Genomic DNA, 25,931 nt, shown 5'->3' with positions numbered 1-25,931 from the left:
TGAGTTTTTGATAATGGTTCCTCTACAAATGGACTTTTTGAAGTGTAATCCATATAGTCGGGGGTAAGAAAGAGGAAATCAGTGCTCATTTGGACATCATTTGTAAGAGGAATTGCAGCTTCTAAAGATGGCATTATGTTCTCTCCCTTGCATCTCTTGAAGTTTCTTCTCCATTATTAAAAGTTGTAATTCCTCTTACAGGTGAAGTCTAGAACATGCTCTGCCATGGAAGATTACCTCATCTTCTGTTCACTCTGATGCTTAGGCTTCCCTTAACAATGATGCGTGCTTTGGGGAGCAAAACACTAGAGCAAGTTCCTTATGGAAAGAGAACTAGATATTCCATAGCTGTGAGAAACATCTGGTCACTGACTGAAAGGCCATTTTTGTTACGAAATTTCATTTTATTTTGTTGGTTTATTTTCATGAAACCTACTGAAATCTGCAGGAGTACGATTAGTTTCCAAGTTGAAATTGAGGGTGGCTGTAGTCTTCATGATACCTTCAGTTTTCACATACAGGCAGTGAATTCATTTGCAAGTTAAGTTCTCATACTTTTGAGATTACTTTCTTCTTGTTCTGGATATAATGACTTGCCCCAGTAAGGATGAAGTAGAAGGTGGGTAGATGTTGTGGGAATTAGAACACAGCAGTTTACATCTGATTTCTGTTTACTCTGATTGGCAGGAATACATGGTTTACAGGAAGCATACCTACATGAGGCTCGATGGCTCATCCAAGATCTCAGAGAGGCGGGACATGGTTGCTGATTTTCAGAACAGGTAACAATAATAGAAATTATAAAAATTCTCATTTAATTTTCCTTTAGTGCTTAAGATGATGAGTTTAAAAGAGATCTCAGCATCCCTCATACTTTTAAGCAGTCACGATATAGTCATTTTAAGAGGTAGCTAAATCGGCTTTTATTGGTTCAGATCAATGTGTGTGTGGGAGAGAGAGAGAGAGAGAACAAATACTTAATAATTTTTGAATTCAAAATGTGCCTTCTGGGGCACCTGGGTGGCTCAGTGGGTTAAGCCTCTGCCTTTGGCTCAGGTCATGATTTCAGGGTCCTGGGATTGAGCCCCGCTTTGGGCTCTCTGGGAGCCCGCCTCCCCCTTTCTCTCTGCCTACCTCTCTGCCTACTTGTGATCTCTGTCTGTCAGATAAATAAATAAAATCTTTAAAAAAAAAAAAATACATGTCTTCTTACCGAATTAGCTACCCTTTTATTTGGGCAATAAAAGAAATGATTTCTCTGTATGAATCAAGATCCTCCTTTATGTGGATAATATATGTGTAGAAAGAAATCCACAAGGCTGTATTTCTAAATGTTAACAGTGGCTGTCTCTGGATATTGACTTATAGTTGATTTTTAGTTTGTTTTCCTTACCTCTTTTGTATAAGTTTAAAGAAAATACCTTCCTTTTTCCTGTTTTCCCTCTAGCACTGTAGTAGTAATACAGTACAGTATGACAAATCGCCGTGATGCCCAATCTGTTCAGCTGGCGGCTCTCAGTTACAGTACTTCTCCCACCTGATAATGAGCCTATGAAATTTCAAGTACCGCCTGCTGGATGCTGGTGGCTTACGGAGTCATAATTATCCTAAGTGCAGGTTCTCATTATAATAAGCAGAGTCTGGTTACTGTTCCCTCCAAGGAGAAAGCCAAGCTCCACTAGCTGGTAACAGGGCTCCTGAACTTAGACCTGGATAACTGAAGAATAGAGCAGATCTTAATGTTCTGTAAATCTCAACAGTTCTGGATTTTGGACTTTAATTGTGTAGGTGGTTAGTATTTAAGTTTTGAATTCTTGGGAAGAAAATTAAGCACTTAGTCATTTGTATTTAGGCCACAGTTGTTCATTTCTTTCATTTCAGTTTTAAAGCAAGGTTTACTTCAGATATAAAACAGTTTAGCCTAAAATACATTCATGGCTCCACATAGAGTGCCCTCTGATTGATATTTTTTGCTATTGCATGCTTTATAATGAAGCACAAGTAAGGAGATAACCCGTGTTTCGGTTTAGTCTTTTACTCCTATAGCCCATAACTTCTAAATTGAAGATATACATCTGATTTCTTTTTTTTATTTTTAAAGATTTTATTTATTTATTTGAGAGAGAGACAGTGAGAGAGAGCATGAGCGAGGAGAAGGTCAGAGGGAGAAGCAGACTCCCCATGGAACTGGGAGCCCGATGTGGGACTTGATCCCGGGATTCCGGGATCATGACCTGAGCCGAAGGCAGTCATCCAACCAACTGAGCCACCCAGGCGTCCCTATACATCTGATTTCAAGTGGTTATTTGACCAACAATGGACAGGGACGATCTGCTTTGAGCCTATTCCACTTGGTTACCTAGGAGCAACTGTGCTGACGGCCTAACCTAGCTTCTCACCTAACAGAAGCTATTGGCAGATTCTTAAATTGATTGAGACATGTATAAGCATAATACAGTTGACCTCCAAACAACATGGTTTTGAACTGCACAGCTCGTCCACTTATATCATGGATTTTTTACTGATAAATATAAAACAGTACTATAAATGTATTTTCTCTTCCTTATGCTTTTCTCTTTTTTTGTAAGATTTTTTATTTATTTATTTGACAGGCAGAGATCACAAGTAGGCAGAGAGGCAGGCAGAGAGAGGAGGAAGTAGGCTCCCTGCTGAGCAGAGAGCCCGATGCGGAGCTCAATCCCAGGACCCTGGGATCATGACCCGAGCTGAAGGCAGAGACTTTAAACCACTGAGCCACCCAGGCACCCCTTCCTTATGCTTTTCTTAATAACTTTTCTCTAGTTCACTTTATTGTAACATTATAATATAAAATACACATAACATACAAAGTATGTGTTAATCAACTGCTTGTATTATTAGTGAGGCTTCTAGTCAGCAGTAGGCTGTTAGTAGTTAAGTTTTTGGAGAATCAGAAGTTATGTCCAGATTTTCGACTATGCCAGGAGGTTGCAACGGTAGTGCCTCCCTATAACCCCATCATATTGTTATGTTCCCCCAAGAAAAATTTTTTGACCAGCTGATCTTAGTCTTTTCTTGATTCTGAAATCAAATGAAACATATTTTACTTTTTCCTTGCCTACTCCAACCTAAGAGCTTCAACTCTTAGGTATATCCCTCTGGTCTTTAATATGTATGTGGTTGTATTTACATGTTGATACCATATTGTGGATATGATTGCTTGTCCTGATTTCTTCCACTTAACATTATATATTAAACATCTTCACATATCGTTTAAAAAGTCTTTGTAATCATTTTTAATGACTAATACTCCATTACACTGGATATTTATACCATATTTCTGTTGTTAGAGTGACTATCTTTGTTTACAAAGCTTTGTCAGCATTTTAGTTTTCTTAATAGATTCAGACAAAGAAAATTACTGAGTGAAGGGATTTGAATATTTAAGACTTTTCAAATTGTCGCATTACCCTGTAGAAAATTCTGCCAATTTAGAGTCTGACCAGAGCTGTAGTATGTTGATTTGTTATAATTCGATCTTCTGAATCATAGAGGTACAGCTCTTCTTCTAGCTGACCCAGTGGACATGAGATCCCAGGCTCAGTATATTTTATAGTGATCTTTTAGTGGAAGCGACTAGTAGATGTATCTAATTTATTACTTCTGAAACTGTCCATGTAATTTGTGGAACATTTGTTTGGGCAATCCCAGTGTCGCACAATAGTTTTGAAAAGCTTAGCTCTAAAAGAAGGGTATTTTCACCATTAAATTATACTAAATCTGCTTCATAAATACTTGTTTTTACACAGCTTTCTTGGGAAGCCTTACTTAAGCTTCCAGAGGGAGGAAATGATACTTATTGAGATTCAGTATTTGAGTAGCCATCATTTTAACACATGTGTCTAATATTAGGCAAAATGAGAAAAACAAACTAATGTATCCTTCCCTGCCTACATGATGAGGTAGTTGACTAGAGTTGGAATTAGGAGTAGGACATAATCTCTTCTCATATATAGGGTCTGAACTGTGCCTGTGCTTATAAGATGCTTCCCTGGAAGACCCCTCCAAATGGGAAGTTCTCAACTTCTAAATTTGAGTGACTGATGTAGCCCAATATAGAGAAAAGACAGGTGTTTTTGAAAACAAAAAAGCATGGCTTGCCAAATATTTTCATTATTATAATGAAAAGACATCAAAAAGAAAAAAAGGTGGTTTCAACTGGAGAGCCCTGTGGCTCAAAGGTCAGCCAGAGTAAACAAGAACTCCTATAAAAAGCAATTTACATTCCCTTCATACAAGATTTATTTATGAGGGATCCTTCCAGGAAAAAGTCTGACTGAGACCAAAGACTGTTTGGCCAGGATGTCCTGACTGGGCAACATTCAGAACATGTGATTAGTGCATGATCCTAGAAGCCATTCACAAGGTCTTTGCTCTGGAGTGCCTCAGCCTTCACTTCCCTTCTTACTACCAATGCCATTTACCAAATGGATCCCTCTCTCTCTCTCTCTCTCTCTCTAACACACACACACACATCATCTGATCCCTTTGGAAAACGTAAGAAAAAGTGAGTGTAGCATTGATTTTTCTTAGAGTGTTCCAGCATTCTGGCTCTCTTTCAGTCATTGAGCAAGTCTTCACTGCATTTGGTTAGGCTACATGCCCAGGACTATTTGGACATTTTGGTGCATAGTGGCCTCAGTGGGTCATTAAACAAGAATAAGAGTGAGAAGACCTAAGCATGTCTATTCTACGTGATTTCATAAACTCCTTCACAGACCACCCAGAAGCCTGCTCTTGGAGGCCTGTTCAACAGAAACCCTGAGTTGAAATTCGTTTCCAGCCCCCTAGAGGGCACCCAAACCATCCTGTTGCCTTCAGGGATCCTGTTTTCTTCCTTTTAGGCAGAGCCCCCAAAACAGTAATTCACATTATCAGTACTAGATTAATTAAGTTGAAAGGAACTTCTCAGCAGTTTGATTTAGATGTTTTTGTTTATAAATGATCCAGCAGTGTGTTCTAGGATGGATAGTAATTTATTTTAACAATGTGAGGTTTCCATAATCCTTATTTTTCCATATCTGGGGATTTATCTCTGGCTGTCCAGACTATGGAAATGACCCATCTTTCTGCCTCTACCCTTTTTTTTTTTTTTTTTTTTTTTTTAGATTTTATTTATTTACTTGACAGAGCTAGAGGGCACAAGCAGGCAGAGGGAAAGAGAGAAGCAGGTTCCCCACTGAGCAAGAAGCCTGATTTAGGACTCAATCCCAGGACTCTGGGATCATGACCTGAGCTGAAGGTAGATGCTTAAGTGACTGAGCCACCCCGGTGTTCCTACCTTGCTTTTTTTTTAAGTAGATACCACATCCAGTGTGGAGCCCAACATGGGGCTTGAACTTGAGACCCTGAGATCAAGACCTGAGCTGAGATCAACAGTCAGACCCTTAACCTACTGAGCCATCCAGACACCCCTGCTTTACCCTTCCTTATTATTGTAGTTCCCAACTGCTTTCTACCTCCCTCCCTGTCTCATCTCCTTCCCCTGCCCCTACCTCTTGCTCAGACTCTGGACTTCTTTAGGAATTCCCAAGAGTTCCAGCCATTGGGTGGCTCCATCAGCTCTCGCACAGATATGGGAGAGAAGCCTCTGACTGCTGCTTCTGTATCCACCAAAGCAGGAGAGAGAAGTATGGGGAGGGACCGTCTTCTCAGGGTCAAAGAGGGAAAAATTTTTCTGTGGAGATTAGTGTAGCCATGGGAAGCTCAGTCAGTTTTTATTTGCAGCCTCACTGTGGTTAGATACGCTCTTCTGGGCTATGAGGTATCAAGCTTCCATTTACGTCATCTCATATCTATAGGAAAATGTGTTTGCAAACTAGCATGTGCCTTTTAACTTTTTGGTTTTGCCTCTATGTATTAACTATAAATGGGGACATTTTATAATCTAAATAAGTAAAGTTATGAAACATTAAACTTGATGATAAAATTCAAGGATAAACTAGTAGAACTTCAGTGGCATATGAGTGGCCCAGTTCGTTTAAGCGGCTGCCTTCACCTCGGGTCATGATCCTGGAGTCCCAGGATCAAGTTCTGCATTGGGCTCCCTGCTCTGCAGGGGAGTCTGCTTCTCCCTCTGACCCTTCTGCCCTCTCATGTGCTCTCTCTCATTCTCTCTCTCTCAAATAAATAAATTAAATCTTAAAAAAAAAAGAAACAAAAAACTAGTAGAACTTCAGTGAGAGTAGAGTATAGAGCTTTTGGAATCTGGCCTTATAACAGGCATGCATTGTTATCATTCTGCCTCTAGGAATCTTGTATGTAACTAAATGCAAATAATGGACTGATTTCTCTAGGACCAGCACAGCTTCGTGATTAACCAGGATGCTAGTTTCAAAATAGTTCCTTTCCTGATACTCATGTTTACTGTTGATGTGTCATTGCTTAGTCACTTCAGCTGTATTCAGAGCATCCTCATTTTATAGTCCAGGAAACAGACCTTCAGTCAAATGACTTTTTACCAAGGAAGAAAAGCATCAAGGGATAAATAAAATTCATTTTACACTGGAATTTAGTACCTCTTAATACCTCTATGCCGTATCTGAAACTTGAGTCATAATGCTCTTCCGACTAAGTCAGCCAGGTTCCCCTGTATTTTCTAATCTGTTCTATTCCTTTCTTTTTTCTTTAATGTTGTTCAGATCTACTGAACTGAGTTCATGGCCAGTAAGAGGTGTGACCTGCAATTTGAATAACACTGGTCTAAATGAATTTCTCGTTGTATTCCTCATTTTAATCATGAGAAAAGGGATTAGCAGCTTGATTTGAAGGACTGAAGTTTGCTCACTGGTATACTGCAGTTCCTTTCTCTCTGAAATGTTCTGGAAAATAACCTTGGGTGGCAGGAATATAAAAATGCAAGAGAATCACCCCTGGGCATAAAAATATATGTTTATTTATTAAAAAAAAAAAGAAGAAGAAGAAGGACTGCCTTTGCCGTATTCCAAAGTAAAAAAAAAAAAAAGATTGTTCGTGAAAACCCTCAGTGTCAATCCACTTGGAAGCCCACTCACTCTTGGGCGCTTTTTTCTTTCCTTTATGTTCTCACCTTCATTTAATAAACTTTCACTTCACTTTGCCCTTAAAAAAAAAAAAATGCAAGAGAATCTTTAAAAATATGCAAGAATTGGGTTCAAACTGAGCCCCTAGTCGTGTGTGTGTGTACATAGATAAATCTTAGATAAATCTTGTGGTCCAAGGCTCCTAACTGTGATCTGGCCTGGGCCCTATTCCTAGAAGGTATTCAGTAAATATTTGTTGTCTGAATGAGTGACAGTGGTACCTACTGGTTTTCTTGTAATTCTGGGTTTCTTTAAAAGGACAAGGGATGTCAAGAGAAACTTGAGGCAACTGTATCCAATCATGGGGCCTATGTTGCCATTCATTAAAAAGTACTTTCTTGGGGCGCCTGGGTGGCTCAGTGGGTTGGGCCGCTGCCTTCGGCTCAGGTCATGATCTCAGGTCCTGGGATCGAGTCCCGCATCGGGCTCTCTGCTCGGCAGGGAGCCTGCTTCCTCCTCTCTCTCTGCCTGCCTCTCTGCCTACTTGTGATCTCTGTCTGTCAAATAAATAAATAAAATCTTTAAAAAAAAAAAAAAAAAGTACTTTCTTTCTTTTTTTTTTTTAAGATTTTATTTATTTTTTTGACAGAGAGAGAGAGAGAAAGATCACAAGTAGGGAGAAAGGGAAGCAGGCTCCCAGTCGAGCAGAGAGCCCAGTGTGGGGCTCAATCCCAGGACCCTGAGACCATAATCTGAGCCAAAGGCAGCAGCTTAACCCACTGAACTACCCAGGCACCCCTTTTAAAAAGTACTTTAAGTCTTCATAGATTGATCCTAAATTCAGCTTAATATGTTGAAGCCATGACCTGGTTCTTAGTCCTGACCTCAGGGTCATTTTTCTGGGACTGATTTTATTCTTCTGAAAATGAGTGCTTTGAGAATTAAAATCGTTAGTTTCCACATTATTGGTAGTCATGATTCCTGGGGGAAGCGCCAAGGAATACTGGTTTTTGTACCCTCTTTGTGAACTTCAAATGGTTTGACTTGTTTGAACTACGACTATTATGTAGCTACTTCCATGATCACATGTTTTTCTGTTGAGGTTTGCTACATATTTATAATTATACCACCTATCAGTCCATCAGTATTAGTAGGCAGCAGAAGTATATCTGCACATTAAAAGATGACAACCATGATTTCATTTTAACATCAGAGCACCTTGGTACAGTATGTCAGGAAATGTGGATCAGGCCTGGGTAACCCTTTCCAGTTCTGGACACCACTCTGTTTTCAGAGATCCCTGTCTATTGCCACATGCTTTCTTTCTCTTGCAGTATTCCCTCTTAACATATCTTCTTCCCTTTTCTACAGGAATGACATCTTTGTGTTCCTGCTAAGCACACGAGCTGGAGGACTTGGTATCAATCTCACTGCTGCAGATACAGTGAGTAATAAGAGCACAACATACCAGATATGCAGGTTTTAAATATGTTGTTCAGTTGGCATTACCCTTTACTTTGGGTCACACTTTTTATTTCTTTGCCCCATTATGTTAAAAGATAATAGTTGCATTTTGGCTGGAACTAGGACATTTTAGCTTTCCTTCTGGACTTTGCTGTCCATTCTGTGTGAATAGGTTTCTTACACATTCATTCAACAAATTTTTAGTGAATGCCAACTATGTGTCCAATATTGTTCTAAACACTTGGAGTATCTCAGTGAATAAACAGATTTAAATAATCTGGCTGGGTTAACAATTTGTTTTTAGGAGCTATAACTGAACAAATCAGAAATTATTGTTTTATTGCTTTTATGCATTATTCCACCATGGGAAAAACTCATTTTTTTTTATCCCAAACTTCACAATGAAATTGTTAATTTTAAAAATGAAGACATTGTATCAAAATTATTTATCCTTTCATACCCAGCCTCCTTGGAAGAATACTTCAGTTGACTGAAGTGGAAAAGAACATTCCTTTTGAATCTCAGAATTTTTCCCAGTGTTCAAATATATTTAATAACAATTTCAGTAACCTTGAGACATAAAAATGCATATGAAATTGTTTTGTAGCATGTAATGGCTCTAAAAATGTCATTTTATGTGGCTACTGTGGTGGTGCTTTTTGAAATATAGAGCATGAAAATTCCCAGAAACAGGAGGAGAATGCAAACCCTGTAGAGTCATAGAGAAATGAGGTAGAAGGGGGAGAAGAGGTATGAATAGACTCACAAGCTACAGAGCTAGAACTAGAGCCCATGTTCCCTAATCTGCACCCCTAGGCTATGTCCACTCTCTCTCCTTATTAACTACTATACTGTAGGGCTACCCGACCTCAAGAAAGAAGCAGATTCTGTAACATCACTAAGTAGAATATACAGAATTCAGCTGTACCTTCCTTGGCACGTAAAGCTCATCAGCCAGTTAACCAGGTTTGGACAAGACTCCAGGGCCTAAGAACTGCTGGAAGTGTCACTGGATCGATGCTAGATCTAACGTACCCATCATCAGCTTCGGTCATCTTAAGGGAAGGCTGTCATTGGTGGTTGCTATGTTGTGGGTTCTCTGACGTGGTGGCTCACTTGATGTGACATCAGAGAGCAGAAATTTGGCTTTCTCTTTACTCCTTGGTTCTCAGCTCTATTTTTTTAAGCATTCCATACTGTCCTAACTTAGTCATAATCTCAATGTGAGTACAGGAGTCACCACTTTCTCCTAGTGAATCTTTCGGAGTCCAGTCTCAGCCCCCAGCCCCATATTAATTCTCTTGGTTTACTTACACCCTTCTTTGTTACCCTTGCTGCTGAGTTTGCCTCAAACTCTCAGGGAGTCTTCATCATCTTACAAGACAAAGGATAAGCTCCTTTACATGGCACACGGTGCCCTTTATTTTGTGGCTTTTATCCTTTTCAGTCTAACTGCCAGACCCCTTCTCCAAATTTATGTTCCAGAAGTAATGATTGACTTTTTGTGCTTGGATGTACCATACTGTATTACACTGCTGCACGAACTCTTTGCTCAGCACCTTTTCCACCTGGTAAACTTCTATTTATTCTTCAAGATACCATTCATGATTGGGGATGGTTGTTTTATGTGTGCTGGTGTAGCTTCTCTGATAAGGTGACACTTGAGCCAAGATCTAAAGAAAGTAAGAAAGCAAGCCAAGCATGTATCTGGCAGAAGGAAGAGCATTCCGTGCAGAAGAGATAAGTGCAAAGCCCTGTGGCGAGAACATGCTTGGCGTGATCGGACCACAGTGAGCAGCCGTTTGTAGGTGAAACAGAACGGATGAGCAGGAGAGGCTGCCAGATAAGTGTTGTGAAGCAGATCGTGGAAGGCTTCATGGGCTTGTAAGACTTTTGAGATGGGAGGCCCCTGGAAGCATTTGAACAGAGCGGTAACTTGATGTGGCTTGAGTTTTAAATGTATCCCTCTGGTTTTGGGGAATAGTGTGGGAAGATCTACAAGGAGAAAGGTAAAAGCAGGAAGTTCAGGTAAGAGTTAGACACTACGTGATGGTGACTTGGACAGGTGTAGAAGCTGGAGGCAGGCGGAAATAATAGGAATTGCCATGTGTTTTGGAGGCACGGGCTGTAGAGTTTGTTGCTACGTTGGATGTGGGATATGTAGGAGGTGTCAAAGAAAACTCCCAAGATGTTAGACTTAGGCACCTGGCATGATGGAGACATCAATTACCAATTAAAGGGAAGATGCTGGGAGGAACGGGTTTGAGAGGGGAAATTGAGAGTTTGGTTTGGGGTGTATTCAGTTCAAGATTCTTAGCAAACATTGAAGGGCGAGGTCACCCAGGCAGCAGGGTCTGGAGTTCAGTAGAAAGTATAAGTTCATGTAATTAAAACGCATCTCAGCTTGCCTGTCTCAGGTTTGGTCTGTGGTTTCTTAAGTAGTTATTGGAGCACCTGGGTGGCTCAGTCAGTTAAACTTGATTTTGGCTCAGGTCATGATCTCAGGGTCTGCTCACTGGTGGGCAGTGTGGTCTGCTTGTCTCCCTCTGCCCCCCCCCCCAGCTCATTTGCACGCTTTTTCTCTTTTGCAAATCAATAAATCTTTAAAAAGGGACAGGATAGTTCTTCTAGTCATTTATTTGCATAGTCAAGAAAAAAACAGATTTGAGCAAGGAAATCCTGCTTTATGCTTCCAGTATTCACATAATTTGCCCTGTGAGGTTAGGAGCTCCTGCCAGCCACAGAGAAACAAAGTAGGCTGAACCCATCCCTAGAGGAGTAGAGGTAGGAATTCCCTTTTCATCCTAGGAACTAGAGAGAAAGGGCTCTGAATGTTCTGAGTTCCTAGTTCCAAAGTAATTTACATTTAATTTTGAGGGGAAGGCTTTGGGGACCTACTTGTAAATCAGAACCTCCTGGAATACTTCTCAGTAAAATGTTCCTCAAGATTGAAATGAATTTCTAGGTTATGCTTTGTGTGAAGTCAGTATGTGTGTGTGTGTGTGTGAGAGAGAGAGAGAGAGAGAGAGAGATTAGAGAAACAATAGGCTTAACTGCTTGCCTGGCATTCTTCCTTTGTCCTAAGATTTATTTAGCTTTGGAAGATTCCCCAGAACCATTTATGGACAAGGAAGAGGTTAGTCAGCCTAAGATGTCAGGAAAAACTTAATGTCTTATGATTGAAAATGCATATATAAACGTGTATTTTGTAAACAGTGGGACTCTGGCCCACTCTCTTAGTTAAAAACAAGATTTTAGCATGTGATTAATGGCCCCTTATTGTTTTGTTCTTTGTATATTTTTCCTAAAGTAGGGATCTCTTTGCATTTGTCTGTCTTTAGTGAGGGGTTGTTATAAACTGCGCTGTTTGTTTTGTTCTTTTTTTTTTTAAGATTTTATTTATTTATTTGACAGAGATCACAAGCAGGTAGAGAGGCAGGCAGAGAGAGGGGGTAAAGCAGGCTCCCCGCTGAGCAGAAAGCCCGAAGTGGGGCTCCATCCCAGGACCCTGGAATCATGACCTGAGCCGAAGGCAGAGGCTTTAACCCACTGAGCCACCCAGGTGCCCCATGTTTGTTTTGTTCTTGGGTCAGACCTGTTTTAAATGCTCACATGTAGAGAAAGAAGGAGGAGCTTTTCTCTCTTGGTGGCAATGTGAAGATTCTTCTATGTCCCATGAGACAATATGGGACAGAGAGCTTTCGGCCTTCCCAATGCTGAGCTCCCACCGATTCTCTTGGGTGAGAGTTTCACCCTCCAAGCATTGGCCCAACTTTTCCGAGTTCCTCTCAAAATGTTCCTGTTTTCTATTTCACTCCCTCATTCCCTGCAACTCCCTCTCATTGACCTATAAAGCCAGTGCCTCCACCCCTCCTCAGCTGTCACCTCCCTCTCCCCTCATGCCGTCCGGCTTGGCATATACAGCTTCACGGAGGTGCTCTCTCTTAATACATTTCCACTTAGTCATTGCTGGGCCATGCTTTGTGGCCATCCATTGATTTGCTTTCCTCTTTACTGGCTAAGTTAGTTGTTCTTATCCTTTAATTGTTAGTTGTTTTTCTCTAGAATGTCTCACTGAGCTCCATAAACCTGAATACCGAATCTAGGTATCCTCACTTTCCCACTGTGGGGAAACCTTCTATCTGGTTTAGTTTTTAGTTCTCCCCTTCTTGTTTTAGTTCTTTTAGTTCTCCCGTTCTTGTTTTAACTTACCTAGCTTGTGGATACTTCATACTTTTTCCTGATAAGTATTTTTCTTAAGAAAATCTTATTTTATTCAAGTCCTCCCAAATTCCCCACCTCTTTTAACCCATTTAAATGATAATTAGTCGGGACGCCTGGGTGGCTCAGTTGGTTAAGCAACTGTCTTCGGCTCAGGTCATGATCCCAGCGTCCTGGGATGGAGCCCCACATCGGGCTCCTTGCTCAGCAGGGAGCCTGCTTCTCCCTCTGCCTCTGTCTGCCATTCTGTCTGCCTGTGCGCGCTCTCTCCCCCTCTCTCTCTCTGATAAATAAATAAAATCTTTAAAAAAAAAATAAAAATAAATAAAAAATAAATAAATGATAATTAGTCACTAAATGTGGGAGTTACTTTGAAGTTAAATTGCCAACCTCTCCCTTTAGCTTTAATTTTTTTTTACCTTTTATGAGCTCAAAAAACCTAAGTTGAATCAGATCTGGTTGCCACTGAGACTTCCAGGAAAAAATGTGAATGTTAAGAAAGCACCTATGAAATGATTCATAATATAGAACTTCCCATTACAAATTCCTGCTGCACCATTGCCTCAGGCTTAGGTAACTAACTAAGGGTACTATCTTTTAGATGAGACATCAACTGTCATTTTCCAGTAATAGTCATTTTATTTTTATTTTTTTTAAAAGATTTTATTTATTATTTGACAGAGAGAAATCACAAGTAGTCGGAGAGGCAGGCAGAGAGAGAGAGGGAAGCAGGCTCCCAGGACCCTGAGATCATGACCTGAGCCGAAGGCAGCGGCTTAACCCACTGAGCCACCCAGGCGCCCCAGTAATAGTCATTTTATATGTGTTGAGCAAGTAGTGTTTCTCCCCTATCCAATCAGAGGCCTCCATTACATTAACTCTGTCTTCTCATCCTTGTTCTCTCTGAAAGTTTAAAGTAGATTTTCTATAATTTTGCATATCCTGTTGAATCTCCAAAATATCCTGTCATCAGGTTTGCTCTGCTCCTTTACAAATGTAAGCATTGTGTGCTTCAAAATCCTAGGTCTGTGGACACTGTGGATAGCAGTAAGTTTTCACAATGATTTTCTTTTCTTTGTCAGGCAGTTAGTAATTTTCTTCCTGAGGATTCTGACTGATGCTAAAAATTGTGGGATTATACCTCATGTAAAAGCAAGACAAAAGATGCAGCATCAGAAAGAGCCAGTGGCAGTGTCAGGATGGCCGAGTGGTCTAAGGCGCCAGACTCAAGCACAGCTTCCAGAAAGAGCCAGTGGGGGTTTTCCTATTGTAGGCAATAGTGTTGAAAATGCTGATGCCTTTTGTCCATCTTCACTCAAAGTCTGAATTCTGCAGAGAATGGCAGAATTGTGTCCAATTTTAAATGAGAGAACAAATAAATTACTTCGGAGTAAATCACTCAGTTTACATTTTTAGGCTTGGTCTAGTGTTGATCGGTCCCCTTAGAGATTCTAGTATTAATTGACTAGTATTTGTGGCATTCTTCTTTACACTGATGGATGCTCTCTGTCCTACAATATGACTAGATAGAGAGATTTTTTAAATAATACACATGGAATAATTGGACACCCATAGAAGATAGTGATTAAGTGAGAACTTGGGCCAGGATAGGCAATGCAAGGTATTGTTAATAGTGCAGGTTGTGGAAGGAGCCTGTTAGGACTCAGGCCAGTCTCTTTCTGATTGATAAAGGAAACACACAAGGTTTGTGTGAAAATTTAGTGACCCATGTATGCACACTATTGCCAGATACATTGTAAGTGCTGAACATATTTTCACCATTATTATTGCTAGTAGAAATCCATGAGGAATAGGAAAAGGGACATTGTTACAGTCAGGAAAAATCAGGGAGGCCTTCTTGAACGTGGGAAGCTTGAATCAGACCTTAAAGGACCAATAGAGAAGAATTGAAGGTCTATAGGTCAGAAAAAAAGCTTAAGCAAAAAGTGGTGCAGACAGTCATAAGTGAGGAGCACTGAAGAGACCTCTCTAACAGAAAGGAAGGGACATGTTTATTTTAGAAAAGAATAGAAATGAAGTTGGCTTAGTATAGCAGGACCTGATTGTTAAGGGGAGTTTGGGCTTGGTGTGTTACTGCGTAACTGGCAGGGAAATAGAGTGGGCTAGAGTGGTACCCAAAGTAGACTTAAAAAAAAGAGAAACTGAACTCTTGAAAGCCTGCTGGTCTGACAGTGGCAGCGATCCAGGTGTAGGTGATAAGGTCCCAGTTCAGAATAGGGACAATGGGACTGTAAAAACGAGAGGTTCGTTCTGAAGAAGCAGTGGCTAGATTTGGTGACTTGCTTGAATATGGATGAGGACACATGAGGACCATTTGGAACTGGCTTTCTTTCAGGAAGTCTCCTGTATTGAATAGTAGCCTCAGGGCTGAGGACCCAGGAGTCTTGGCTGTAGGATCACTTGTGGGGGAGAGGAGAGGAGAGTACATTCTGCTGTTCTTTATGTTTGTTGTTCAGCAAACCAGAAGTAGCTTCTAGGAAACCTTTAAATGTTTCTTTGCTGAATTCAAGGGATAGGAAATAGGAGCTGGAGAATGCCAGGAAAGCTATGCCTATCCCTTACCATAGTAGACTAAGTGTTAAAGAGAAGGCTTTCAGAGATGCTGGGCTGGCTCAGTTGGAAGAACATGTAGCTCTTGAACTTGGGGTCATGAGTTCAAGGTCCACATTGAGGGTAGAAATTGCTTAAATAAATACATGAAAACTTTAAAAAACAGAGAAAGAAAGAAAGGTTTTCATATTCCCCCACCTCATAGGCCTACCAGGTACTTAGGCTCTGTGATCCTAGATAAATTCTGTAATTTCCTTGTGTCTCAGTTTCCTCATCTATAAAATGGGGGTCTTAATAGTACCTAAATCATAGTGATTATGGGATTTAAGTGAATTAATACACATAAAGCAACTAGAACAGTGACTGGCACATAGTGAGCACTAAGTATTAAGTAGGTAACTATTAATATTATTGCTGTTCCCTCTTTTTAAATGAAAATCCGGGGTGGGGAGGTGGGGGAGCTAGAGTATGTCTCTTTTGCCCAAGGCAAGTGAAAGACTGGCTTGGTTTTTATGAGTAGATGTGCATTCATCTTCATGCCCTTAATGCAGGGGCTGCAAGTGACTGGCTTGCCCTCAGAATTCCTGGTCTTGCTATAAGAGATGTATTTGTCTTTGATGTATTCTTGTTCTGCCCGTGCAGGTGATTTTTTATGATAGTGACTGGAACCCCACTGTGGACCAACAGGCCATGGACAGGGCCCACCGCTTGGGGCAGACAAAGCAGGTTACCGTGTACCGGCTCATCTGTAAAGGCACCATTGAAGAGCGCATTCTACAGCGAGCCAAGGAGAAGAGTGAGGTAAGCAACAGGCAGAGGAAGTAGTGCAGTGGTGGAGAAGCTGGAAAGTCAGCCGCGTGTACTGGGCTAAGACTCTTGCCTTCCATGGATCAGAAGGGGATGAAAAGTTCTTCTGAATAGAAAATAAAATCAAGTCCCACTGCCTTGGCTGTTCATTCCTCACTCCTTTTCTGTCCTAATGGTGTCTACAGGCTAGATAGGGCTGTGGTTCATGGGAGGGTGACACCAGTCATGGCTCTCCTGTTTCACATACTTTCCCATTCAGGGAAAGAAAGAATGACATTTGAGCTCTTCCTAGTACTCTCAATTTGACGATCTCTAAGTTGTATGCCAGATTTGCTAGTTTCCTTGATTTTTTTTTAAGATTTTATTTATTTATTTGACAGATAGAAATCACAGGTAGGCAGAGAGAGAGGAAGGGAAGCAGGCTCCTTGCTGAGCAGAGGCTTGATCCCAGGATCCCGGGATCACGACCTGAGCTGAAGGCAGAGGCTTTAACCCACTGAGCCACCTAGGTGCCCCTTCATCTTGATTTCAATATTATTGGATCTTCTAGCTATCAATTAGCAGTCCCAAGCAAAAATAGTTTTCATTGTTCTTTCTGTCGGATAAATAATCTGGATGAGCTGGTGAGATAAATGAGAATCAAGTGCCAGAGGAGCAGATTGAGAAAGATGTCACCTTCTTTCTGGATATTAGCCATAAGGGAATGGGTGCCTGCTGGTGATGTTTTGATCTGCTTTGGTATAGATTCAGCGGATGGTGATTTCTGGTGGGAACTTCAAACCAGATACTTTGAAACCCAAAGAGGTAGTTAGTCTTCTTCTGGATGATGAAGAGCTGGAGAAGAAATGTACGTACTCTATACCTCTTACTAAAGCTCTCTCTTCCCTACAGAAAATTTTTCTCTGTCCCCTCCCATCTAAAAATGATAGGGCTCCTTAGCTGTGTGCTAAGGGTAAGCAAAGCCAAAGACTATATTTGGGGAGAAATGTTTTTCATGTTAAATTAAAACCCAAACAAGAATGTGTTACGGAGTAGAAGGCAAAACTCAATTTGTTTTAAAAGTACTATGACTTTGAATAAATTTGCATCAGGGAGGCTATATCTCTAGACTCCTCAGCAGTAATGAATTTACTCTTTCTGTCTAAAGAAATGCTTTTATGGAGAAGTTGGGAGAAACACACTGCTATAGCACTTCTCCCATGTATTGCTGACTTTGAGAACAGTTGGTTTCAGAATTACCTTGTGAGCCTCTGGGGATGTCAGTATCACATCAAGGAAGTATGTCTTACAGTGCTCACAGTAGCCACCACCTTCTAAAACCTTTTCAGGACTCTGCAACCGTATTAAAAGGTTGAAAAGAAAAGAGGAAAGAATAAAGTCAAGAAATGGACCATGACAGTTTAACCGAATGATGGTTTGAACCCCAAAACTGTTAAAAATCCAAGAACTCTGTTCCCTCTCCATGTTAAAAAACCAGTTAATCTGCCCTAGACCGAAGTCCTGTCCTAGAACATAAATACCAGAGGATGTGGCCAACTTAATTTCAGAGAATGAGGATTCTGATTACCACAGGCACTTCATCAGATCTTCACATCTTTTTTATTTTCTTGTTAGTGAGACTGCGGCAAGAAGAGAAACGGCAGCAGGAGGAAACCAACCGAGTCAAAGAACGCAAGCGCAAGCGGGAAAAGTATGCAGAAAAGGTATCTCAAGGTTGGGTGGCCATCAGGGACCAGTAGGGGACAGGGCAGTGCTTTAAAAAAGGCTTTGGGTCCACGGTTGGTATCCAGCTTCAGCTCTGTATGTGGTGAGTAGTAGTTCTATGCTGATTGACATTTGACCAGGAGAAATGTGGCCTTGGTAGACAGGTAGTCCCCACACAGACCTACCTTGTTTGGTCGCATGGAATTCTGGAAACTATTTGTTGGGGTTGTTGCAAAGCATGGGGCTAAATATGGATGAGATGAATCTTACTTACATTATCAGATTCCACAGAATCTTAGAAAAGGCCTAAGAGGTCATTATATCCAATCCTACTTTAATTCTGCTAGTCATCTGCTGTCAGCAAAAGAAATCACTGGCCAGTCTGTTCATCTTTTTTTTCTCTAATTTATACGAAAGATTAGAGCTGGTTTTTGTCTCCCTTCTGACATTTCCCACTTAACCCCACCAGGCCAACTGCAAAATGGAATGTAGTTCCCCTTACATTTCTCCCTGTCTTGCTGTTTCTGCCAGAGTTTTATTTCAGTGATCCTTATTCCTGGTCTTTATTGAGCAGTGAATCCAAGTGAGGCTTTCAGGATTTATTCTTGTTTCAGGAGTCAGCCCATTGGTTCCGACCAGGTTCCCAGATTTAACACTGAAGTATTGTTAGTTCAGAACCACTTTACTAGCTTCCAGAAAGTACTTCCTAATATTTTCTAGTGGATTTGGTTTACCTTTGAGTCGTGCTGCCCTTCCCACTTTTATCAGCCCTGGTCTTGGATAAGATAGCTACCATGGGCTTCAGGCATGTGGATCGCTCTGGGTCCTCAGGCCAGCCAGTTGTCCAGGCTTCATTTCCATGGACTTTGATTTGTCTGAAGCCTATTGTCTGGCCACATGTTAACACTGATTCTGTAATAAGTGGAGGTTGAGTTCTTCCCCTTATCCAAGCTTGTGTTAGACCTCATGTCCCTTGTCCCTTTGGCCATATGACCTTGACTGATAGTCAGCAGCCTCGGAGCTTGTCTGTATGACTTGACCATCTTCCAGTAGATACACCAACTCTTCCTTTTGTAAAATCCACACCCTCATCTGTACCTTCTGCTAAGCAGAACTGTCTCTAACATGAAGGATGCCTTGGTACTCACTATATCAAAGTTGAAAATCTAGGAACTGTGACTCCACCCTCAAATCTCTAACCCATTACTTACTACTATTTAGAATTAAAATAGCTTCAATATTCAGAAATAACATCAAAGAAGAAAAGATGGGGTTTGTTTTTTATTTGTTCATTTGTTTTTTTAGCCCAAATTCAGTAAATTTACTTTGCAATACAGTTGATACCATGAGCATTATTGAGCCAACAGGATAGCAAAATAAAAAGCTGTCTAAAGTTAAAGGCACAATACATTAACAAACAAATGACCCTCAGTCACGGAATTATAAATGCAGTTTGGAATGGAGGTTGACGGGAGGGGAATTAATCCAGACTACAGCAATGAAATCCTTGAACCACAGCAGGTGGTTTTCTAATACAGAGTGTTATAGGGTTTACTGATTTTGCATCAGAAGCCATCCCTGCTCTGAGTAGAGAAATTTCAGATAGCGGTGACTGGGTGGCTCAGTGGGTTAAAGCCTCTGCCTTTGGCTCAGGTCATGATCCCAGGGTTCCAAGATCGAGCCCCGCATCGGGCTCTCTGCTCAGCAGGGAGCCTGCTTCCTCCTCTCTCTCTCTCTGCCTGCTTCTCTGCCTACTTGTGATCTCTGACTGTCAAATAAATAAATAATCTAAAAAAAAAAAAAAAAGAAGAAGAAATTTCAGATAAACATCCAGTGGTAGTATAAACCACACAAAGACATTAACCCTGATGTAGGGGTGGGTACAGATGCCTTTAGATGCAGTGAGTGGATGTGATTCTTAGAATTTTCTAAGCACATTCTGCGATTTCAGGTCCCTAATCTGTAACAGAGCCCTAGATAGTTCTAGACCTGCTTAATGTAGCTCAACCCATAAGCATTTACATGTAAACTGAGAAAGTAATGACAAAAGCAACTCATTATTTCTTGGGTATGATAAGAACCTTTGTCCTCCTTATGCATACTTAAAAAGAAGGCAGAATGAAAACAGATGTGCAGAAAATACACTAAAGGCACTGGGCCTCCCTCTTGGAGGACGGAATCAGTTCCATCCCTGTGAGTGCTGTGGCTTGGACATGCCCCTCAAGGGTCAGGCTTTGTGCAGCCCTGATGCAGTGTGACTGGCCCGCCTTGCACCTCTGTATTACTGGGGTAGAATATACATAAATTCTTCTTAAGCTTTTCCTTTCCTTCTTCCTTAGGAGTTTTTTCCTTCCTTAAAAGTATGCTAATTGGGGAGGGGGGAAAAACCTGCCAGTTTATAGAGAGTCAGATTTCTGTCATCACTTTCTTTTCCAACCCCTTTTCTTTTGGTGCCTATCTTCATGCTTTTTCCAAATTTCTTGATTTGTGTGTTCCCAGAAGAAAAAGGAAGATGAATTGGATGGGAAAAGGAGAAAGGAGGGTGTGAACCTAGTGATCCCATTTGTTCCCTCGGCTGATAACTCCAACCTCTCTGCTGACGGGGACGACTCCTTCATTAGCGTGGACTCGGCCATGCCCAGCCCTTTCAGTGAGGTGAGGCTCCTTTTAGATGCCTTCATCCCGGCAGTGGGGACTATGTCCTGATCTGGTAGCCTTCGCTTCTCCTGGAGTTCTCCTGCCTTGGGGAAGGGGGCTGCACATGGAATCCATAAGGAAAAAAGGAAATGAGGACAGGCTGGCTTCTCTGGAGCCAGAGCAGGGAATTTTACCCTCAGGAACGAAGCCAGGCAGGAGAGGGAAATAATGACAAGGGCTGAGAAACACGGGCCATGGGCTGTGGGCACCAAGAACGGTGGTGATCTCGACCCTTCCTCCTCCAGATCTCCATCAGCAGTGAGCTGCACACCGGCTCCATCCCCCCTGATGAGAGCAGCAGTGATATGCTAGTCATCGTGGACGACCCAGCCTCGTCAGCCCCCCAGTCTCGGGCCACCAACTCTCCTGCCTCCATAACAGGCTCCGTTTCAGATACTGTGAATGGTGAGTGGTACTGCTGTCTCGTACAGCTTGGGCCTGGTCCAGTGCCTCAGGAGAGGTGTTGGTTTCGTGCTGGATGAAGTCCCAACTCCTACGATCATGGCATTTTCTACTATCTGTGAAGAAGAGTGGAATGGAGGAAAAAGGGGAATTGATAGGCTTATTCTTTCACTAGCCCTGTCAAGTGAAAGGGAGAAAGAACTTTATAAAGATTTCAAACTTCTTTGTTTTCTAGTCAGCCCTGTATTTCATATTCCACCTTCATTTTTGCTAGTTTTTAATTAAAGTTTGCTTCTCTGGGCCTTTCTTCACTTTGGTCTGTGGGGCCCAGTGGTGCTATTTCTTGAGGAGCTCTAGCTTTAAAACTTGGGAGTAAAAGCTGACTCAACAAGGCAGAAGCACATTGAAGCACACAGGTGAACCACAGGCAGTACACGCCTGGGGCTCCTTTAGTAATGATCTAGTTTGAGGAAGAAATTCAGTTGTAATGCAACCACTCATTTCGAATGAAAAGCAACTTAAGGAATCCGGCTGTGTTAACTGTTCAGAATTCTTACTAACTCTGTGACTCCTTGGCCCAGCCATTAAATGGGGACGGATCCCTCCATGGGAATCCTAAAAACCCCGAGAGCCAGCCCTACCTGTCCGCGGAAGATTCTGTTAACATGTAAAGAGATTGACTCTTTTTCCCTCTTGGCCCATTTGTTCCCATAGGAATTTCCATTCAGGAAATGCCATCTGCAGGACGTGGTCACTCAGCTCGAAGCCGAGGCCGCCCCAAAGGTTCAGGAAGCACAGCCAAAGGAGCAGGGAAAGGCCGGAGCAGGAAGTCCACCGCGGGCAGTGCTGCTGCAATGGCAGGAGCCAAAGCAGGGGCCGCGGCAGCCTCAGCAGCAGCCTATGCTGCATACGGGTACAATGTGTCTAAAGGTGCGGAGGCCCCGGGGCAGGGGTGAGCTGTAGGCTCCATTCTGGAGAGGGACCGTCTAGAGGGTCTGTGGAGTGTTCTGCCCAGAGAGCAGGTAGGGCACCCCCTGGGCCAGGAGGCTCCTTCCCGGAGGCCTCATTGGGTTTTGCTTCTGTACTGAGCACTCCTGACTCTGCCCTTGCCCTTGTGGCTTAGTACAGTTTCACCTTCGAAGTAGAAGTAACTACAAAGAGAGCTGAATTGCTGGACTATACTGCGTTAAATAATCATAGTTCTTCCTGCTGTGAGAACTGATGTTTTTTCCAAGATGCATGTTTTAGTAATTACAGTTCAGTAATCTGGGCTAGCATTGCCTGCGTTCGCCACCACCCGCGCCGTGTGCGTGAGAGTGTAACACATGGCCCCGCTCTGGAGTGAGTAGTGGAAGTGAGAAGAGGGAGCCATCTGTGGACTGTGTTTAACAGCAGTGCACGATAGTGTGCGTGTACTGAGTGACAGAAAGGGGGAGGCCTTAATTGTAGCTGTAGCTCGGAAGAAGGGGGAAACGGTGGACCTGAAGACAGAGTTGCCAGGCTGTAATTCAGAAAGGAGGAGAAGGATGACGAAGGAAGTGGCATATCCGGGGCCACCGAGCAGGTCAGTCAGGCCGTGCTCAAGAGGGGCAGTTGGAGTCAAGAGAGGAAACACATGGCAGGACCTGATGGACAAGAGCTTCTCAGGTGTGGGATGAGGAGCTCTGGAAAGGGAGGTGGCTATGGTGAGCTCGGCGTGTGGATGTTGATAAGCGCAGCCTGTAGGACAGCTATGAGGGGTGTGAAGGAGAGCGCCATTTACCGCCTTGTCCACATTCACAGCCTGGGTTTGGTGTTTAGCTGAGAGTGTTGTAGCAGGTGTTGCCCATGACTGGATGGAAGGTGTTTAGTAAATGTGAGTCCCCCTCCCCATCCTCCTATGGCAGGAATCTTATGGGTTTGTTCGTTCAATGAGTATGATATATACTTAGTCCAGCATTTCTTAACCTTTTGTCGGCTCATCACATCATGGGAAAACAGCAGTCATATCAGCAGTCAAGGCTGCCGTGGCAAGGGTCTCACCCAGACAGACAGAGCACAACACCCATCAGGCTTTCTTCTGGAGATCTGGTCTGAGAAGGGGCAGGAGGGGTGAAGGAGGCAGAATGTCACGAGGAAAATTGACAATGCTTAGTGACTGGGAATGGGAAAACCAGGGAGAGGACCAATGCAGAGATTCCCCAGCAGCTCCAGGGTGGATGGGAAGAGGCGGTTGTGTGCCCACCAGGCACTCAGTACTCTTTCAGGATAGACCAGTCCGCAGGAAACAACTAAAGCAGATCAGACAGTATGTTAGGAGGTGTAAGTGGATTTGGCTCTACAAGGAGGAAAGAGTTGTCACCCTGGGAGCCATCACTGAGGATGAGCAATTTGAACTGGGTCCCTGAAGTGGCAGAGCTTGGGGAATGGGGGACATCTTGTGAAGTAAAGGAGTGAATAGGAGCAGCTAATCACAAGTGGTGTCCCAAGAAGGAAGAAAGAATATGTAAGAAAATACATTAGTGCCTAAGAAGTTCCATGCCACCCTGCTTCCTTGGCTTCCCCACATTGTGTGATGTGTGCTCTGCCTGTGAGCATCAAGGTGACATCTTACTCCTTGTGGATGAGGTGACGTGGAGAAGGCTGAGGAGGGGTCGTTTTTCCCTGAAAAACACATCCCTCTTACAGAAGAGACAGCTGACAGGAGAGCAAGCAAATGTGCTAGGAAGACATTGGTAAGGAATGGGAGGGGCTGCCCACAAACTCACCTCCAGCAAACTCCAGTAACCAAGGTCGATTCCTGGGGCAGCTCGGACAGGCCTGGTGCCTATACCTACTTGTCTCTTTCTTCATACCCACAGGAATCTCTGCCAGCAGTCCTCTGCAGACGTCTCTTGTTCGGCCTGCTGGCCTTGCTGACTTTGGACCTTCAAGCGCCTCTTCTCCCTTGAGTTCCCCTTTGAGCAAAGGAAATAATGTTCCTGGGACTCCCAAGAGCCTCCACTTGACCAGCAGCCTAGCCCCAGACTCCCTGGTCCGGAAACAGGGCAAAGGCACCAACCCCTCTGGAGGACGGTAACCACCTGGACCTTCTAGCTTCCTTCAACCAAACCAGGGGCCAGAGTCATGGCCCACATGTGGTCTTTGGATGGCTTGCCCAGTGCAACGTCTTACATCCCAGGTCAGAGGGCAGAGATGACTAGTTGCAGCAAGGGAAAAACAGGCAGATGGTTGGTGTGAGCACTTTTCTCACCTGTGTCTCAAGAGGAGTGCTCTGGGAGGCCTGTTAGGAAGAAGGCCCAAGGACAGAGATAGGCCTTGCAGCATCTCAAGTGAACTTGACAGCCACATCTTAAACCTCGCACTAAGGAAGGGCCTGACATAAACCCCCTTTAGATGCTCAGGCACACAGTCTCCCTCCCCATTCCACTTGGGCTCTGGCCATCTCCCTTGCAGAGGCTCTGCAAGTGCTGTGAAGAACCTTCCACGGTGGAGACATCTCTTAGGGCTGTGATTTCCTGTAGGGCTAGGAAAGGAGGAAATCATGTATCTGGCATCCTCAGTTTTTGGGCAACTCCCCATGTCTCCAGATCCCATTTGCCAGAGTGTCAGCACCGAAGAGAACAGCGAGTGTGTGAGAAGGTTAGTGGCTCGTGAGGGTGACACAGGCTAGAGGAGGCATGCCCGGAGGCACCTGTTTTCCCAGCATTTCCTCCCCTGTCCTGCATGGTTCACACCAGAGAACCTTCAGGTCCCACCAGCAACTGTAGCAGCAGCTTCCACCCCAGGACTCCCAGAAGCCAGTAAAGAGACCAGGAGCCACCTTAATCAGCAGGACATCCTCACTGCCCCTCTTGCAGACTCCCCTTGCCCTTCCTGAATGCACAGTCTCCCCATCCCTGCCCTTCAGCCCCCTGCTTGGCTGTATGCACTGTCTGTATTGCACTGAGAAAGGAAGGGACAGCAGGAGTGAGGCAGAGAGGATGGAGAAAGGGCAAAGCTGAGCACCAACCCTCCTGGCCCCACCTCCACCCGCCTGAGCTTGCTTCCCCCCAAGAGGGGCAAAGGGGTGGTGTTTGCATGGGAGGTGTTTCTGCCTGCCCCCAGCCTGATGTCCCTGGTGGAGCGGGTGCTTCCGTGCGGGCCAGCCTCTAATTTGCACACCTGAAAATCGCGGAATTGAGTTTAGACAGATTGATTTTTAAAACTTTTTTTTGGAGTAGGGGTGGTAGGGGAATCATTTAATTTAAATCATTAAGATTCTCCTGCCCAATCCCAGACTCTTGTGTACAGATACTATTTAGAGGGAATCAGAAAAATGCCAAGCCTTTTTTTCTCTTTGAATGTGCTGTCTATTTTTATAACTGAACTTGTACATATGTATAAAGAGAGACACATCTTTCTTTTACTAACTGGAGAAAAAAAAATCTTAAATAAAATGGAGTGAGATAATTTTATGTAAATCAGGGTGTCTGTGGTCTTTGTAGCTGCCTCTTTTAGGGGCACATTAGGGTTCTTGGAGGAATGTGGCAGGGTAAAGGGGAACAGAGCCCCAACAGGTCGTCATTGGGACAAGGAGTGCTGTGTGGGCATTTCCTCAGTGGCATTTTTAATCAGGCTTAGGAATTTGCCTGCAGCCATCAGAGAGGAGGTCTGACCAGTCACTGGCATGCCAACGCCAAGGCCCACAGGGTGTGAGCTCCTTATGACTCAGGACCTAGACTCTAAGACTCAGGTGCGTACGGCTTGGTCTGGTCCACCATCAGGTAACATCATAGTGATAATCGGAACACTGACAGGTTCTTTCTCCAAAAACCACACGTGAGAGGTGATCTGGCAGTGTGTGATGTGTCACATCCCCAACTAATAGGAAAACCTTTATGGTCCCAGTTTCTTAAAACTTGTGTGCACACAAATGTGTGTATTGGCTGTTCCAGTGCACTGTCTGTGGGTCAGTTACAGCAGCGGAAATATTAACAAACTGTGAATGGAATTCAGTGTTCTCTCGTAGTTAGCAGTGCTTATAAGAATCGTGAATGAAAATAG

The 25,931-nt window shown here is 43.1% G+C and overlaps 1 protein-coding gene across 3 annotated transcripts in view; it reads left to right on the top strand.

Moving 5' to 3' along the window:
• INO80 (INO80 complex ATPase subunit) overlaps nt 1-24,765 on the top strand; it is a 140,116-nt gene extending 115,351 nt beyond the window's left edge. Inside the window, exons 28-36 of one of the 3 annotated variants that reach the window (XM_059372555.1) lie at nt 688-782; nt 8,412-8,484; nt 15,939-16,097; nt 16,848-16,950; nt 17,718-17,806; nt 20,310-20,462; nt 20,750-20,909; nt 21,621-21,836; nt 23,747-24,765. In XM_059372555.1, the coding sequence (XP_059228538.1) occupies nt 688-782; nt 8,412-8,484; nt 15,939-16,097; nt 16,848-16,950; nt 17,718-17,806; nt 20,310-20,462; nt 20,750-20,909; nt 21,621-21,836; nt 23,747-23,964 (1,266 nt within the window). In that variant the 3' untranslated portion in view covers nt 23,965-24,765. Of the gene's footprint in view, nt 1-687; nt 783-8,411; nt 8,485-15,938; nt 16,098-16,847; nt 16,951-17,717; nt 17,807-20,306; nt 20,463-20,749; nt 20,910-21,620; nt 21,837-23,746 lie in introns of all 3 variants that reach the window. The other 2 variants (XM_059372554.1, XM_059372556.1) reach the window with 2 other exon arrangements.
• The last annotated feature ends 1,166 nt before the right edge of the window (nt 24,766-25,931 follow it).

This window comes from Mustela nigripes, chromosome 13 (assembly GCF_022355385.1).
Source record: "Mustela nigripes isolate SB6536 chromosome 13, MUSNIG.SB6536, whole genome shotgun sequence".
Lineage (NCBI taxonomy): Eukaryota > Metazoa > Chordata > Mammalia > Carnivora > Mustelidae > Mustela > Mustela nigripes.
The sequence above is the reverse complement of the archived record's forward strand: the minus strand, read 5'-3'. Positions and strand labels throughout refer to the sequence as shown.